Raw genomic sequence first — 12938 nt, 5'->3', positions numbered from 1 at the left:
CTGATAAACCCTTGATAAATAATGCCTTCATATAAAAGTGCTAGCATTACTTCAACCTCTTCTCACGTACAAATCAAGTTTGTTCCGAAACTTCAGAAAGAAATACTGAATACCACCAAATGCAGCTCTTAAATCAAGATAAATGACACTAATTGTAAAATATAGGATTTATATTGTAATGTTTTAAGTAAATACGACTTTTATGATGCAACATAGACAATGAATTGTTTGCAGTGTGGATAAAAGTAGAAAGACGTGACTGGACCAGTGGAACCTTCAGTTTATTTATGTGTCTCTGGCATAAGATCAGTCAAACATGTTTCACGGATGCTTTGCTGACCTCAGCATCAGAACTTAAAGGTACACTTCCTCTAGAAAGACAGTTGATTTTGTAACCAGGGATTTCTGGAAATATTTTCAATCAAGACTTTATTGTTTAGCGAACAATGTTCATCAGTGGTACCACATTTACACGCTAGATGGAAGAATCTGCATTTGTTCGTATTTATTTTCTTCTTTTTTTTATTTCTTAACCAAAGAAATCCCTAAATTTCTGAAGCGCACTTTTTTCTTGGCCATTGCAGAGTTTTGACTGACAGCATTCAAATTGAAAGTCAGCGAGGGAATATCTGACGGCCAGAGTCATGAAGTCACAGTCTGCGTGCCTTATACATTGAGTATAGGTGTTTTCTGAAGGGAGGGTGAGAGACACAGCACTAGTTTAGTGAGCATTACAATCATTATAACAGATACCGATACCAGCACTCTGCATTTCAAGGATAATAGCAGCCAAGGCCAGTTTAAAGAAAGACCAATAAAACAAATATTCAAAAGCATTTTCCTCCAAATAGGATTTGTCTAGAAGATAACCATCCCACTGAAGAAATAAAATAAATCTAAAAAGTATTTCAAATCATGGGAGAACACTCAATGAGGTCCAGTGTATTTATTACCTGCAAACATACCGGCTTTATTATTATTAAGAGTTCCATTACAACTGAGCGAACTCTGTCCACTGATGTGGTGGAAAGCTCTAGACAATGGACCTTGTGGTTTTTTTGTCTTATTAACTTATCATTGTTTGTGGTTGAAAGCAAACAGACCAACATGATAATCAAAATGTGTTGTGTGTTAAATCATCAGCTGTTGTCGGATCAGGCAAATCACTTTGCAGAATTGATTAATAATAAACATTTAATCAACATTGGCATCAGGCAGACATTTTATGTTCTCAAAATTACATTTTTATGATGACTTCAAAATTGGATTTTGTACTTTTGAATTCCTGAACAATACTTACCGCCACTGGTGAGTTTGATGCAGCTGTCTTCACCTTGGTTACACTCCTGTTTGACGTCACAGTTGCCGGAGAGGCCATCGGGGCAGGAGTAGCACTGCAGGGAGAGGCCTGGAGAAACCAGACAGAGCTCTTCAGTCTCAAGTGGTACAGTCAGGGCTCCCCCATGCAAAGTCATGTTCATGAGATTTCCAAGACGGCGAATATAAGGTTTGCTTGTATGATCTGTATACAGTTTCTTCGATATATTTTTGTTTTGGTCGATAAAATTGTGGGATTTTATGTTGTAAAAAGTGAAAAGTGAAATGAATTCCACCCTGAAGCTGAATGACTATTGCACACAGTATGTGGCTGAACATTTTACTTCCCTTTGTGGAAATGATACTAAAGTTAAAGGATGGTAGTCTGTGAAAATCTTAACACTTTATTGTTGTATCCTTGACAAAACATACCCCTGATATGTTGTGTTTCATAAATATTGTACATTACAATCCTGTCAATAAACCAGATCTGAAACAAAAATAAAAAGCTGCAACACAACTGTGCCCAAAGCAAACATGTCCTGAAACATCATAGAAAATATTATGAATGAATAGTTATCACTGACTCTGTATAGCGTGAACTGGAGGCCGAACAAGCAAGCTGCACACTGATGTGCCAAAACGTTCCCTCAGGCTGATATGTTTTCTCTTTGCGAAACATATAATCTCTCTGACTTAGCCCCACTTGGCTGCGCTTTTCAGGAGCAGGAGGGAAAAAAAGCAGCGAGCAAAAGCAATTCTGATTCCTTTTTCAACCCCTTTTTTTCTTACCAAATCCAAACATGGCAAAGCTGACAGCCAGGCAAAACAACACAGAGCTCCTCATCATGACTGAAAGCACTGTCGCGTCTGAAAATCTAAATAAAAACAGGAAAAATCACAATAGTGTCAAAGCTGGATTAAAGGCAGGAAATTAACTTTGTCGAAATAGAAAAGGAAAAACATGTGCAGGGAATCAATAACGAATAAGATATCACTTTACATACCTTAACAGAATACGACATAAATTATGACATAATTGTAATTAATTTGGAAGTACGGATTAATGTTTCTGATTATTCAAGTTAGCAATGAAATAAACATGTTCACCACAACTTGTTAGTGCTGCAGTCATAAATAATCACGCTCACCTGTGAATGTGAAGAAAACGACTTTGAGCTCATGAAGAAGAGACTTTTTGTAACAGGGAAAAGTAAACAGACCATTTGTTTGGGTTCAGAGTCTATGTGTGGATTTGATTTAGACGTCTACAATGTTGGTCAATACAGCGCACTAATTGTGTAATATGGAGAAATAATGAACAGATAGTTGTAATAGATTACTTTCATGTCTTTTTCAGAATATTAAATGTGCATAGTAAGGGGATTCAATCGTTAACCCAAGATTTGGTAATGACGAGGGAGAAACTAGGAAGGGAGAGATGTTAGTAGAAAGAGAGAAGGAGGGAGGGAGACGGGAAAGTACAGGAGGTGTAACGATCGGTCAGAGGTTAGTGAAGCAAAGAGGACGAATGTTTACAGGGTTACTAGAGTGATATTTTTAATAAGTTGTAAATTCATGTTTAATGGGATGATGGCAACATGTTGGTGCAGTTCATAACACATTCACTCTGCCTGAAGTCTGGAGTCATATGGTGCCAGCGGATAGACTATTATTGCTGAAGGATTGGCCCTGAAAGTCAGATATGTGTATTATCTCTGTGCAACAAGAAAGGAGGAGAGTCAGCTCTGCTGAGAGAGAGGCTGAAATGAATCCGTGTTACTGAATGTACCGTAGAACCGATCGCTTCAGGAGGAAGAAAACACACAGGAAGGTAACAGGCAGCGAATGACGTGGTGAAGAGTCTAACAACTGCGTAGAATTATAAAAATAATGATCCAACAAACTGTTGGAGTGCATCACGTGTATCTGTTTATTTGGTAATCCCACAAACACCATCCTGCTGCCGTAGTAGAGCACCAAATGTGTATTAATCCGCATCTGAACGCAGTCCCAAATAAAAGCACTATTTACTATTTTTTGACTAATGTTTGCTAAAAACTCCAGTACCCAGCAGGAGCTGAGCGACTAAAGCATTGTTGTCTTTTAGTCTTTGTTGGTAATGAGAAAAGTGTAGAATAATGCAAAATGTATCCTTTCAAACAGAACTGAAACTGAAATCAGAGCAAACCTGTGACTAACAGCATCTAAGCCTGAACATACAAAGGATTTGATTTTAGAGTGTCTTGGATAATTAAAACCAAATGTACGTATTAAACAAGCCAGTACCCCCACATTTACAGGAACAAATATCATTGCTGTGTCTTTCTTTTAACAATGAAAACTGCCAGGTGAGCTGTTTTTTATTATGACATTTTCCCTCTGTAAAAAGACTCAACCTCCCACCGCTGTCAGCAGCGACACAGATTTTATGTCAATAAACATTCAATCAGGACCGAAACCCTCCTCCGGGTATTATGGGTTTTATAACCCTGAATTTGTATGAAGTCTTCTTTCTTCCTCCCTATTTCTCTGCAGATCATCGTACGCTTCAGAGCCTCCTGGAGGCGTGAAATCAGAGTTCACACACTCATACACATGCACCAGAAGCATGAAATCAAAGTTTATGTTACAGTTTTTCCACTCTAAATATTTTCTTTATGGACCTGCAGCTTTTCGAATCAGTTTAAGCCTCGGTGCCTATAGAGGAAGAGAGATAATTTCATTGTGAATAATAGATAAGATCACATTATAACCTGCAACAAAGTTTATTGCAATAAAACCTTAAAAGTTGTGTCTTTGCCGACCTAGGAGTAATAACAATCAATTAAAGAGAATCATTTTATTAGGGAATGTGGCCAGTGTCATGTTTAATTCAGAGAAGTTTGAAGTATAATCGTGAATCATTTTTCCCACGGGGAAGCTTAACATTTTCTCACAGAGTGTTACATGTCGACATCTGAAAGCGACATGACTTTGCTTTGCCATTGCAGCTATTTAGGCTAATGACTGGCTGTCCTGCTGCTCATTACTTCTTGTCCGAGGCCGGGGCTAAAGGCTGGTGTAATGAGGCAGAGCCAGAGCTTTCATTTCTTTCTGGTGTGGACTCGACTTTTAGTGGAGTTTTTCTTTGTGCCTCTGCAGTGCTCACACCTCAGCCGACATATATCTTTACTACAAGCACGATATAGGACACCATATTGTTCATTTAGACGTTAAGTAAACTGTTGACACCCTTTTCTCTACGTGGCTTTTTGTGATTGCAACTTTGTTTTTCTCCAGAGGAGGCAGCTTGTAAAGTAAAACTTGAGGCAATCAGTCCTTTTATCAAAAGGTCAGAATTTCTTGGACAACATGATGTCAATTTTGTCAAGAGATCCTGAAATGTACTGACCATATCCACACTACAGCAAACGAGGAGGCAAATCCACAGGACAAGTAATTCGTCATTCACAAAGCTTAATCTCACAATGAACTGTCGGTGACGAGGGAAAAGAATGCATGGATGAAGAAGACGACATCTCTGGGTCCGCTGCATCAATGTTGGTCCTTTTTTGCAAAGACTGTCCATCCTTAGTCCGCTAATGTTAGAGAAGTGCAATGCTGGTTTGTAATGTGTGTGTTAAGTACGGAGCTCGAGTCATAAAGCCTGGAAACAGTTAGACAGGCTCTGTCAAAAGTGACAAAATAAACCCAGCAACTACTCACTGCCTTATTTACACAATTTATTATATCTTGTTTGATTAATCCATACATAGACAAGAGTGTAAAATAGCCAATTTGTGATTTTATGTTGAACTATCTATATTCCATTTCTTTTTCCCATCCCCCCTTTACTTTGTTTTCTGTTCCTCTCTTTTACTCCATTCATTCACTGTCTTTTGTCTAACTTTTTGCCTCCATTCCTCTCTGTCACTCTCTCATTTCCCAGTCCACTGAGTTAAATATGAGGAAACCAAACCAATCAGGCCATGACATGGTTATTATTTTTTAAGTACAGATTTTTTTTTTAATTCCCCCTCTCTCTCCGCCGCCACCATTGGTCTTGTTCTTCCCTTCCTCCACCTCTTTATGTTCTCTCACTCTCAATCAGTATTCTGTCCATGAGCATGGATGAGGAATTTCAACGCCCTAAGATTTAAATCCATGAATTAATAAAGCATTAACATTTGACCAACATGTGTGTGTGTGTGTGTGTGTGTGTGTGTGTGTGTGTGTGTGTGTGTGTGTGTGTGTGTGTGCGCTTGTGTGCCTTTTTGAGGAGTCTTAAAAAAAGCTTACTTACCATGAATTAAGACAAATTCACAAGTCTGCAGCGAAGTATTCACTCAGAGGGTCCAAAAGACACCCTGCATATATAAACAAAATCCTGAATACATGTAGATTTGCACTAACTATGTGTATTATGCTAATCATGCATCATCATGCAAAGTTACTCACCAACACACAGGATTGAAACACACATGTTACAACTCTTCCTGTTGAGCTCATTTAAAACAAGTAGATTTTATTTGTACAGTATCTTCACCAGGGACATGGGGGACTGCCATGTGTGGACAAATGTTGCAGCAGCACAAACGAGACAACGGTGGGATAAAAAATAAAAGTATGGATCCACAGCTCTCTCTCTCTCTCTCTCTCGCTCTCTCTCTCTCTCTCTCTCTCTCTCTCTCTCTCTCTCTCTCTCGTAGCACGTTTCTTGGTGGGAAATAGGTACTTGTCTCTTTAGAATGCTCCAATGTTCACCAGCTAGTCACCAGCTGTGCCTGTTGCCTGGTTTGGGCTCTAAGCATAGTGTACAGCAGGTTTTTAGAGCTTTGTCGCTGAAAACAGCTGCATGCTGCAGATGACAAGGACACAATGAGAGCGGTGAGAGTAAAGTAAAGTCGTGGACCGGATAGCTAAACAATGAGCTGAAGCTTCTCTGCAGGTGCATCACTAAGTGTGGGTGTGCTCTGTGTATCATCTGGGCTCAAGGCAAATGTTCCAATTTCCAACTTGCCCGGTCATTTTCAGGACACTGACAATCAAGCGGTGTCCCTACCCTTTAATTAGATATAGGAAGAAATAGTGTCCTCATTAAGGACGTAATTAACTCAATCAATGAACGCTAAAGAGCACCGCAATACCAATTAAACTTTAAATATACAGCACGTGAATGGATAATGTGTGAGAGAGAGTGTGTGTTTTTGTTATCTTGTGGTCGGGCATGTGAGGGTTAATAAATGTATGGAGGAGAGAGAGAAAACACCATCGGTCGTATAATTATCTGGAATGACCTGAGTGTCCATGCATGTAGGACATACCTCCCTTTCACACGCTCTCCCTGTCTCTCTAGTCTCACTGTTTTTACTTCTCTCTCATCTTCTCCTTCCTCCATCTTCAGTCTCTATAACGTCTTCTGTAGTCTGAGAAAAATACTCATGACATCGCATGACTAATCTCAGTTACATGTTTTTGTTTTCCCTAAAAAAAGGGGACAGTGGCTGCCCTGCTGCTCAGTGTTTCCGGACAGATATGTGATGTAGTCATGATGGGATTGAAATCCGTCCACACTGTGACTTCTATTCTACCTCCTACCTCTAAATCTGGATGACTACATGAACTCTAAATGGTGTTCTTTGTGAATTAAAAAGAGAGAAAAGTAGTGTGATAAAGATTACTACTGGTCGAGATCCTTCTTTCTTCTCCCTCATTTTTCTCTCGGTCTTTTGCTAGGAAGAATGTGCAGCTCTGTAGGATGAGATTATGTTTTATGAGATTATCAGTGTGTGTGTGTGTGTGTGGGGGGGGGAGGTTACCAATGTTTGGTATTTATTTCCAGAGCTCCAGAAAGCTCTGTTTGACTTCTTTCACAACAGGGGGTCTTGCTTCAATCAGATGCATTTGTGTGTGTGTAGGGGTGGGCGTGTTTTACCCATGTTGTGGGGACATATATCTGTTTACACAGTCACATTGTGGGGACCCGCCCTCCTTATAGGCACAAAATGCAGGTCCCCAAAACGTAAATCATTATATTTTTGGGTGAAAATTGGTTTAAGGTAAGGGTAAAGTTAGGTTTAGGATTAGGTTACGGTTAAGGTAAGGCTGGTCGTGGATATGGTTAGGGTTCAGGTTAGTCTCCAGGAAATGAATGTAAGGCAGTGTAAGGTCCCCAAATGTCTGGGAAACATGACCGTGTGTGTTTATGAGTGAGTGTAGTCATGTTTGTGTGTCTCCATGCAAGTCTGTATTTGTCCATGTATGTCTTTGTACTTGCTTGTTATTCAGTAGGTTTGTGCATGTGTGCATGTGTGTGTGTGTGTGTGTATGTGTGTGCGAGTGTGTGTGCGTGTGTGTGCGAGTGTACATGTGGGTGTGGGTGTCGTCCAGGGAACATATAACTGGATTAGCCGTCATGCTTTTATTTCTGTAATGGAAACATCAGCCTTAGAAATAAAGTAGGGCTGAGGGCAAGCAGCGAGTGTTTGTGTGTGTGTGTGTGTGTGTGTGTGTGTGTGTGTGTGTTTGTGGTGTATACTGTGACAGGAAAATCTTTGTCCAAGACGCTTCATGTTTGCTTCACCACTGCACCAAGTGGTGACTGGAAGAGTAAGAATATTTTCTGGAATAGTATTTTCCAATCCCGGACCACACACAAAACACAGAACACTATTTCTAAGAAGCAATTAAGTAAAAGAAATAGAAATATAGATTCTGAAATCTGAGTCAACAATCCATCTTTTCTGGTGCTTTCATGTTGTTTCTGTCTTTTGGCGGCAGGTGCAAAAGACACTGGCACTGAAGTTTTTCTTTGAGCCACATATTCGTCTGTGGTACACAAACAGTTATATTGTCTTGAAAGGGGTTTGTTTTCAAAGCAGGCAGATTGATTTCTTAAACATCAATCGATTTAGGAGCATTTTTATGCCTTTATTAGAGTTGACTGTAGAGAAATGTCAGAATTTATTTATTTTACTTTACTTTGAAAGGTTATTTTACAAACCTCTTGAGGTATGGGATAGTGTATTAAGTGTTTAATTAATTATATGGGAATGTTATATCAGACACATGAGTGTAATATTCTGAATATACTTCCAGCGATAATATCTTGTTCACTTCTAATTATTATATTAGGCAAAGTAATATATACTGTATATGTTTGTTGACTTGAGGATGTTCAGTTTTGATGAAATAGGTCTGAGTTTTTTGGAAGAGTTTGTTTTTGTGTTTTGTTTTGCAGTTTGTTGAGGTTATTATTGTTTGTTTCTTCTGATGATGAGATGTGTTTGTGTACAGTACATTGATATACTCTGCATATGTGTGTGCGTGTCATGGGATGATACGGTACAGTGTTGGACTTGATGAATGTGTGTGTCGAGAACATCTACAGGTTTGCGTGACAGACGATGTAACAGAGAGTGACAGGACGAAGGGGGGAGTAAAAACAGGTCACTGGACAGTGTATGTTTTGTCTCAAAGATTAGCAGTGCAGGGGTCAACATGCCTCTGTGTGTGTGTGTGTGTGTGTGTGTGTGTGTGTGTGTGTGTGTGTGTGTGTGTGTGTGTGTGTGTGTGTGTGTGTGTGTGTGTGTGTGTGCAGCAGGGGCAGATGTCCAGGGTCCCATGCCATAAGGGAGCGTGTGTGTGTGTGTGTTGCTGTCTGTTCATGTGTGTGAAGTGATGTGCAGCCAATCAACTCAATATCCTTCCCTTCAGTGGTTTTGAGATCGACGGCGAGCGACCATTGACGCGATTTTAGTTCAGACTTGAAGCTACAAAAAGTCTGAATATTTGACTCTCACCACACCAGATAACCGAGTGCAAACAAAACAATACTATAAGTGCTGTGGACTTACTCATTTGTTGAGACCGGAAAATGAACTGACGCGTCACTCATGTGTAAATACAGAGCAAAGTTTGGAATTTTTGTGAACAGAACTGTTAGTGTTTGTCATTTTGATTGGAACAGTTAAATGACTACAAAGCTCAGAGGAAAAAACTTTCTCCTGCAATTAACACAGCTTCTTGAATGTGTCCATAATTATGTCATGGTTAATATGTGATCACATTCAACAGTAGCAAACAGAGTCTGTAAAGTGGAATAATATGACCCAAAAAAAGTAGCAAAATGTCAGTTCCCATTCGAAATTAACAATATCTAACAGAAGCAAATCATCACTTCTTTCTTTCTAAAATAGCCATTCATTTCATTTTTGAAACCGTAATATCACAAAATAAAATCAAACAAGTGAAGTACAGCATATTAAGTGTTATTTATTACACTCAAGCTATAATAACATTTTAAAAAGTTAGGAGCTAACCTTGGTTAGCAACCTAAATAATGAAATGTACACATTCAAATGCAAATTGAGCTATCACTTTATGAGATGTTTTTTATTTTATTTTAAGGATTGGGGTTGGGGGGGCTCTCAGAAGTATGGCAGGACTGCATCTCAGATCCTGTGATTGCACAGAGCAGCTGCACCACCTGGTGGTTAATAGAGTAACATACATTTATTGTCCTCTTGTTCTGACGCTTTCCCTGTCATTGTGTCTTAACCTCATTCATTCAATGTAACATGTAAAGAATGTATATTTTGCTGAGGTCAGGTTCATCTCATGTGTGGACAAGGGTAAGCAGACTATAGTACAGCACACACAACTGTCATGGCTGCACGAGGCAGCAGGCAGGAAAAGGAATCAGGACCCAAACTCAGACTCACACAGGGAGCAGGAGGATCATGGGTGATTGATTTAAATAAACAAAACTGCAAAGGAGGTGAGGCTGGTGAGTTCAAATGCAAATCAGTGGATCCACATCTGAAACAACAAAACAAAAGTCTGAAAACTGCCAAACTCCAAACAGGAACACAGATACACAGGGATACGTAATACAAGTGCATGAGGGATGGAGCCAGAAAACATAGCAGACAAACCAATCATCAACCGAGAAAAGACAGGACTATAAATACACAAGAAACTAATCAAACAACAAGACACAGGTGGGAAGACATGAGGGCAAGCTGATTGGATTGAAACAATGGGAACAGAGCAAAGCTGACGAAACTAATTAAAAACAGGTGATACACAGAAAAAAGGAGGGAAAACCACAAACACAGGCACATGAGGCAAACATTACAAAATAAAAAAAGAAGTCCAGAGAAACCATAACACACAACATTATGAAGTAAAAACATGACAAACATAGAAATATTATAATATATTAACCAATAACTGTCTTTTTCTTTTAGTTGCCTAACTAGATGCCTTCAGGTTACAGGCAGCAGTTATTTCAGAGGAAAGCTGAATTTTGGTAAGAAGAGAAATACTGTAGTCCAAACCCGATGAGATAAAACCATGTTTAATTAAGCATATCCATTTCTTTTCTTGACACAATGGACCTAAATTTAGCTATGTCTCTTTATGTTCCAATGTGAGCATCAAAACTCACGGATTGGTCAAAAATCACACCAAGATTACGCAGACCAAAGCGAGAAAATGATGATAAGGCACCAAGGTTCTGCCTGATCACTGAATGAAGGTTATCAGGAGCGTTTATGCGGAAAATGACTTGCAATTCAATTCATGATTGCATTTAAACAGTTGTTCGGTATAGACATTTTATGAGGTTGTCAATGTTAGGTGAATATTACATTTTGTAGGACTGGACCGATGGACTAATGCTGTTTATTCTGTTTTTCATTGACATCATCAACCAACATAAGAGTTAACCAGAAATGAAAGGTGCTATTGACAACATTGATAATGTTCAGCCACTAGATGTTGCACTCTACCTCCCCAGTTCCATTGCACTCACTTTACAAGAGGTGGCCAGTTCTGTGAAGGATGTATGTAGAAGTGTGCATCTTTACTTAAACTATAGCTATGTTGTGTATTTACTTGTGGGTTTGACAGAATTGGCGAAGATTCACAAAGTAAATGGCGACTCTCTGTATGTTCCAGTACCCATACAACCACACTATTTAGTGTGCCGGAAAAATATTTAGAATGTCCCAATACATCTGTAAATACCAGGATGTTCTACTACTTCCGGTCACATTTTACAGTATGCAAGCCAGCAGATAACTCAGCAAGAGGGTCAAAGTTCACGGTGCCATGTTATGAGGACGTAGCATGTCCCAATGATTGAATACATACTGCATGCAACGGTACGTACCTTTTTAAGGGCTTGTCATCTAAGTTGTCATTCTGAGATGAAGCGTCATGAAGCATTTCCAGCAAATTGGTTCGCAATCGGGTTCATTTCCTGAGGCTCCATTATGCTCACAAAACCACCTGTTGGCCAAAGAGTGTAAAACAGGCAGATCTATCACAGATCTTCTCAACCATGTAATTTGTGATAAAGGCCAATGTATTTTACCCCGGGAGACCAATTGTCTTGTGAGTAAAACTTCCTGGATTAATCGGCACATGCTCCGAAACCACGGCACAGCACGTAGCATCATTTCATCTAATGCCTGATTTATACGCCTGCGGCCGTCCGCCTATGCGTTCTGTGTGGGCACCTCTCGCCAGGCATTACATACTGCATTGGATTGCGCATGGTGTGATTTGTATGAGGTTTGTTCAAGACCAAATCTAATTTTTCCTTTGCAAGAAAGGTTGCCTCTCAGTATCTACTTAGAGCTGCATTTAGTACATTTCTCCGTAACATTGGCCATTGGTTTCTGAAGAGCAGTAGTGAAGCTCAAAGTGTGCGGCAACAGCCGTCTCAATCTTGGCAGTGATGACACAGCCTATGGTCAAAGAGATGGATTGTTGGAGGACCTGAGGCGGGGTGACACAGCAGAGTTATAGCCGGTAGCAACCTGAGACAGCACTCACCTGTTGCTTAAAGCGAGCACGCCCTCAACTAAACTTTAAACCTTAATTTAAACGGGTGAGTTACATAAAAAAACACACTCCCCGTACATTTGAAAATGTGTTATAAGGGGGAAATTAGCTATAGAATAGAAATTGTTTTTGTTTATTTGTGCTGAAAGGTTGGGCATTTTAACATTGGGCACGATGGGGAATGATTCGCTTTTGGAACCAACCTCAAGTGGCCATTTGAGGAACCGCAGTTTTTGTCACCTCTGCATTGGCTTCATTTCTCAGCACTGGAGGTTGCCGCTTGGGTTACGCTTGATTTGCTTGACTGAGCCTCAATATTTAGCAACGCAGGCCATTGATGAAAGCATCAGCTGGCAGGTAATTGAACATCTCATCGACCTTTCGTGTTAATTTCTAGGGTTCCTTTCATTCTCTCGTGATGTCACTCATTCTCTGTCCCTCCACAAGTGTCCTTACTCTTCAATCGACACAACACTGGTGAATGTAAGATGTACCAGATCGACTTAATCCTGGGATCAAATTGGACTGGATTCCATTGATGGTTGAGTCTTTGCCCTGGTGTTTAACCCTTTCCTGGTCGCGTGCAATAATACATTTCAGCATGCGTGCCTACAGGGTGTGTTGTAGGCTGTACAGGTGACAAGGGGTTTAATAAATAGGTATAGAACAGCACGAGCCACGTGTCAGCCAATCACAATGCAGGTCCAGTGAACGTTTAAAACTGATAACGGCTGTCAGCTGAGCTCTGTACAGCTCAATGTCTCTGTAGAAATACCTTGGGACTG

General features: G+C 39.9%; 1 protein-coding gene across 1 annotated transcript; it reads right to left on the bottom strand.

Annotated features, from left to right (window-relative positions):
- Positions 1-280: 280 nt before the first annotated feature.
- Positions 281-2191, bottom strand: LOC306708018 (CD59 glycoprotein-like). Its single transcript, XM_079175700.1, has 3 exons — positions 2110-2191; positions 1301-1408; positions 281-690 (listed from the first exon to the last, which is right to left on the bottom strand). Exons 1-3 carry the CDS (start codon positions 2165-2167, stop codon positions 530-532), a joined length of 327 nt encoding a protein of 108 aa, XP_079031826.1. The 5' UTR covers positions 2168-2191; the 3' UTR covers positions 281-529.
- Between the last annotated feature and the right edge of the window lie 10747 nt (positions 2192-12938).

The sequence above is a fragment of the Pholis gunnellus genome (assembly GCF_910591455.1).
Source record: "Pholis gunnellus genome assembly, chromosome: 16".
NCBI classification, from domain to species: domain Eukaryota; kingdom Metazoa; phylum Chordata; class Actinopteri; order Perciformes; family Pholidae; genus Pholis; species Pholis gunnellus.
The sequence above is the reverse complement of the archived record's forward strand: the minus strand, read 5'-3'. Positions and strand labels throughout refer to the sequence as shown.

Excerpts from the sequence above, each read along its gene's own strand:
- LOC306708018 (XM_079175700.1), bottom strand. The coding sequence starts at position 2,167 with ATGATGAGGAGCTCTGTGTTGTTTTGCCTGGCTGTCAGCTTTGCCATG. Across the intron at positions 1,409-2,109 it reads CTTTGCCATGTTTGGATTTG|GCCTCTCCCTGCAGTGCTAC; the intron begins GTAAGAAAAAAA and ends TGGTTTCTCCAG. Across the intron at positions 691-1,300 it reads CATCAAACTCACCAGTGGCG|AAAACACCTATACTCAATGT; the intron begins GTAAGTATTGTT and ends CCCTCCCTTCAG.